General features: G+C 63.1%; 1 protein-coding gene across 1 annotated transcript; it reads left to right on the forward strand.

Annotated features, from left to right (window-relative positions):
* Positions 1-1363: 1363 nt before the first annotated feature.
* Positions 1364-3938, forward strand: CD248 (CD248 molecule). Its single transcript, XM_007976474.3, has one exon. It carries the CDS (start codon positions 1396-1398, stop codon positions 3667-3669), a length of 2274 nt encoding a protein of 757 aa, XP_007974665.3. The 5' UTR covers positions 1364-1395; the 3' UTR covers positions 3670-3938.
* Positions 3939-5236: the final 1298 nt, after the last annotated feature.

Consider the following 5236-nt stretch of genomic DNA (forward strand, 5'->3'; position numbering starts at 1 on the left):
AGAGAGGGCCAGTGACTCCCCTGCAGTCACAAAGTCGATCCATCTGTGACGGAGGGGGAAGCTGTATCGGGGCAGCTTACTGAAGGGGAGAACCTCTCCCCTACCTCCCCACCCTGTTTCTAACTTCTGCTAAGAGTGCGGCGGGTGTGCACGGGTTAATCCGCCAGCCAGCTCCCCAGAGGTCATCCTGGGTGATGGGCTCAGTGCACATGCCTCCAGAGGCCTCCAGAAAGGGCGGGAAGACGACCCTGGCCAGCCCCACACACAGCAGGCCCCGGGAGCAGGGAGGGCTCCACACACGTGATGTCTGTGTCGTGTACATGCATATATGTCACTGTGTGCCCCATGCCCATACATGGCCCTGCATGGGTCCCCTCACAGCCTTGCACATCCTGAGTGCAGCCCAGCCCCCACCCAGCCCCCTAAACCACGCACCCTGCCTTCCTGACGCAGGAGCCCAGGGAGGCATTTCCTGTTTAGGGGCTGCCTCCTCCCCATCTAAGCCCAGGTTCCCAGGGCCCCAGGCTGAGCTGGGGTGAGGGGAGGGCAGCCCCTGGCCCCCTCACTCCCCCAACACCCCCACACGCTGGCCCAGCTGGAACCAGAAAGTTTGAGGGTAGGGGGAGAGGCTGGGGCAGGGGCTCAGTAAATAAATGAGAGGCTGAGGATGCCTGTGCCTGGGTGACCAAGCTGGTTTCCATTCAGGCCCTGCACCCGAATCAGAGGTCTTCATATGTCAGGTCATGTAGAATGCCACACCATTTTTGTATGTGCACCTAGGCTCTCAGCATGTCAGAATGTGTGTACGTGTGGGAAGGGAGTCGTCTGCAAGCCAACATAGGTCTACGGTTAGGTGAAGCGACAAACAGCTTGGCAGAGAGTGCACTCTTGTAGGAGGTTGGGGGTGGGGGAGGCGCATGCGCGCGTCTGTGGGGCAAGAAGGGAGTGGGCATGTGGGTGTTCCCGTGCATGGCGAGCAGCTGGGCTGAGACTGCTCACGGGTGTGACGGGGCTGCTCTGTCCAGATTTGGGTCTCTGAGTCTCTGGGAAGCGACCTCACTCCACAGCCCTGACTCCCAACTTGAGGGTCACAGAGCTCAGCAGGCAGGCTTTTCCCACCCCCTGACTCTCAGCCCCATGGGGCCTGGGGCAGCCGTTAACTGCGCCTCCTCCCCTCCTCCACCCCCAACCTTAGCGCCCCCCACCCCACTGCTTCCTGCTCCAGCGGCTCCCGGGGGAGAGGGAGCAGGGAGCTGGCAGCCACCCCAGCCCACTCCTTACAAGGCCTGAGCCCGGCCCCAGGCCCGCCCCCAGCCCGCCCGCAGGAGGCCCCAGGCCCTCCCCCTGTCAAGAGCTGCTGCGGGCCCAGGGCCGGACCAGTCCAGGGGCATCGCGATGCTGCTGCGCCTGTTGCTGGCCTGGGCGGCCGCAGGGCCCACACTGGGCCAGGACCCCTGGGCTGCTGAGCCCCGCTCCGCCTGCGGCCCCAGCAGCTGCTACGCTCTCTTTCCACGGCGCCGCACCTTTCTGGAGGCCTGGCGGGCCTGCCGCGAGCTGGGGGGCGACCTGGCCACTCCTCGGACCCCCGAGGAGGCCCAGCGTGTGGACAACCTGGTGGGTGCAGGCCCGGCCAGCCGGCTGCTGTGGATCGGGCTGCAGCGGCAGGCCCGGCAATGCCAGCTGCAGCGCCCACTGCGCGGCTTCACGTGGACCACAGGGGACCAGGACACGGCTTTCACCAACTGGGCCCAGCCAGCCACTGGAGGCCCCTGCCCAGCCCAGCGCTGTGTGGCCCTGGAGGCGAGTGGCGAGCACCGCTGGCTGGAGGGCTCATGCACGCTGGCTGTCGACGGCTACTTGTGCCAGTTTGGCTTCGAGGGTGCCTGTCCAGCGCTGCAAGACGAGGCGGGCCAGGCTGGCCCAGCCATCTATACCACGCCCTTCCACCTGGTCTCCACAGAGTTTGAGTGGCTGCCCTTCGGCTCTGTGGCCGCTGTGCAGTGCCAGGCTGGCAGGGGAGCCTCTCTGCTCTGCGTGAAGCAGCCCGAGGGAGGTGTTGGCTGGTCACGGGCAGGGCCCCTGTGCCTGGGGACTGGCTGCAGCCCTGACAACGGGGGCTGCGAACACGAATGTGTGGAGGAGGTGGATGGTCACGTGTCCTGCCGCTGCACTGAGGGCTTCCGGCTGGCAGCAGACGGGCGCAGTTGCGAGGATCCCTGTGCCCAGGCTCCATGCGAGCAGCAGTGTGAGCCCGGTGGGCCACAAGGCTACAGCTGCCACTGTCGCCTGGGTTTCCGACCAGCGGAGGATGATCCGCACCGCTGTGTGGACACAGATGAGTGCCAGATTGCCGGTGTGTGCCAGCAGATGTGTGTCAACTACGTTGGTGGCTTCGAGTGTTATTGTAGCGAGGGTCATGAGCTGGAGGCTGATGGCATCAGCTGCAGCCCTGCAGGGGCCATGGGTGCCCGGGCTTCCCAGGACCTCGGAGATGAGTTGCTGGATGATGGGGAGGATGAGGAAGATGAAGACGAGGCCTGGGAGGCCTTTGGCGGTGGCTGGACGGAGATGCCTGGGATCCTGTGGATGGAGCCTACTCAGCCGCCTGACTTTGCCCTGGCCTACAGACCGAGCTTCCCGGAGGATAGAGAGCCACAGATACCCTACCCGGAGCCCACCTGGCCGCCCCCGCTCAGTGCCCCCAGGGTCCCCTACCACTCCTCAGTGCTCTCCGTCACCCGGCCTGTGGTGGTCTCTGCCACGCGCCCCACACTGCCTTCTGCCCACCAGCCTCCTGTGATCCCTGCCACACACCCAGCTTTGTCCCGTGACCACCAGATCCCCGTGATCGCAGCCAACTATCCAGATCTGCCTTCTGCCTACCAACCCGGTATTCTCTCTGTCTCTCATCCAGCACAGCCCCCTGCCCACCAGCCCCCCATGATCTCAACCAGATATCCTGAGCTGTTCCCTGCCCACCAGTCCCCCATGTTTCCAGACACCCAGGTCGCTGGCACCCAGACCACCACTCATTTGCCTGCAATCCCACCTAACCGTGCCCCTCTGGTCACCACACTTGGTGCCCATCAACCCCCTCAAGCCCCAGAAGCCCCTGTCCTCAGAACCCAGGCTACCCAGCTTCCCATTATCCCTACTGCCCAGCCCTCTCTGACCACCAGCTCCAGGTCCCCTGTGTCTCCTGCCCATCAAGTCTCTGTGCCTGCTGCCACCCAGCCCCCAGCCCTCCCCACCCTCCTGCCCTCTCAGAGCCCCACTAACCAGACCTCACCCATCAGCCCTACACATCCCCATTCCAAAGTCCCCCAAATCCCAAGGGAAGATGGCCCCAGTCCCAAGTTGGCTCTGTGGCTGCCCTCAGCAGCTCCCACAGCAGCCCCAACAGCCCTGGGGGAGGCTGGTCTTGCCGAGCACATCCAGAGGGATGACCGGTGGCTTCTGGTGGCACTCCTGGTGCCAACGTGTGTCTTTTTGGTGGTCCTGCTTGCACTGGGCATTGTGTACTGCACCCGCTGTGGCCCCCATGCACCCAACAAGCGCATCACTGACTGCTATCGCTGGGTCACCCATGCTGGGAGCAAGAGTCCAACGGAACCCATGCCCCCCAGGGGCAGCCTCACAGGGGTACAGACCTGCAGAACCAGCGTGTGATGGGGTGCAGACCCCCTCACGGAGTAGGGGGAAGGGGTGTGCGCTGGACACATGGCTGGGGCTGCACCAGGGACCCACAGGGGCTGCCCAGCTGGACAGATGGCTTCCTGCTCCCCAGGCCCAGCCAGGGTCCTCTCTCAACCACTAGACTTGGCTCTCAGGAATTCTGCTTCCTGGCTCAGCGCTCGTGACCAAGGATACACCAAAGCCCTTAAGACCTCAGGGGGCGGGTGCTGGGGTCTTCTCCAATAAATGGGGTGTCAACCTTACCCAAGGCTTCTGACCCCCACTGGTGCTTGAGGGAGGTTCTGGGAGGACTCAGAAGAAAGGAGGTGATCTTCCTTCAGTTTGTCTGAGTCCTCAAGGAGGTAAGGTAAGATCCCTTTAAGACAGGGTATACCTCAGAGATTCTCAGGGAAGCAGGAGTCCAGAGAGGGCAGAACCTTGCCCAGGGTCACACAGTTGAGCCCAGTAGTGGGAGATTTGGCATAGGGAGAATTTCGTATTTATTCCTCATTTTACCAAAGCTCCAAGAAGGTGGGGCTGAATCTAGGGGAGGGTTGTAGAATTAGGGCATCTGCTGAACTGGAGCCAAACTGGGGTTTAGGGGTCAAAGTAGGCTCTGGGGCTGGTGATTCAGAGGAGTGAAGGAGGGGGCTAGTGGGTGAGTTGATTCTTTCTTCAGACACTTCCCTTCCCATGCCTGTAAGCTTCACAGAAGTGAGGGGCTGGGGCTCAGGGTCACTCAAGGGGACTGCCACCCCCTGGTTTGTGGGTGCTCTTGGAGGCATTCCTCCACTTGCTCTGGGCAGGAGGCTGGGTTGGGAAGGGCCAGGAACCCGGGAGAAATCCCATGCTAACTGCTTGGACAGCCGCAGGAGCAAGGCCTTCTTTCGCCAGGGCTGCACTTTGCTCTTGTCCATGTTGGCTGGGAGTGGTGGGGGACAGACAGAGCTCAGCAGACGCGAGCTTGAGAGAGGGCTCCGGCTGCTCAGGACTGAGGTGTCCCAGGAACTGGAGAAGGGCCTGGTCAAAGATCACAGCCTGGTGGGGGTGACCTCCCTCATTTCGGGCTCACTGCTTTGGGGGGCGGGGGTGAGACCTGGGCAGGGGAGGCGCCAGTTCCCACAGCCTCTATAATTTTTCAGTTACAGCCTCTCGGGGACCTCTAATTAGGACGGGGCAGAGCCGCCACGACCACCCGGGCAGGCGAGGAGGAGTGGCCCAGCGCCCCCTTCGGGCCTGGACCTGAGCTGGAAGACTGAGCTGGGCCCCAGGGAACCAGGAAAGGAGGGGCCGGAGGTGGGGATGACCCAGGGGGTCGCGGAGGGGGCGGAGGGAACGCTACGCACTGCCCCCAGTCCCCGCTCTCACGTTCCCCTAACTCAAACCAGACGTCCCCGCCAGATCCTGCACAGCTTTAACCTCGGAGACGCAGTCGGGCAGGTTTGCTGGATGCGAATGAGGGTTGCGAGGCGGACCAGACGGCTAGGTCTGGGAAGGAGGTGAGGAAGCGTGGGGAGCGACAAGGCCTGCCGAGACTGGAAGGTCTGGAGTCCCCTGCGTG

This window comes from Chlorocebus sabaeus, chromosome 1, assembly GCF_047675955.1.
Source record: "Chlorocebus sabaeus isolate Y175 chromosome 1, mChlSab1.0.hap1, whole genome shotgun sequence".
Taxonomy (NCBI): Eukaryota; Metazoa; Chordata; class Mammalia; order Primates; family Cercopithecidae; genus Chlorocebus; species Chlorocebus sabaeus.

Excerpts from the sequence above, each read along its gene's own strand:
- CD248 (XM_007976474.3), top strand. The coding sequence starts at position 1,396 with ATGCTGCTGCGCCTGTTGCTGGCCTGGGCGGCCGCAGGGCCCACACTG.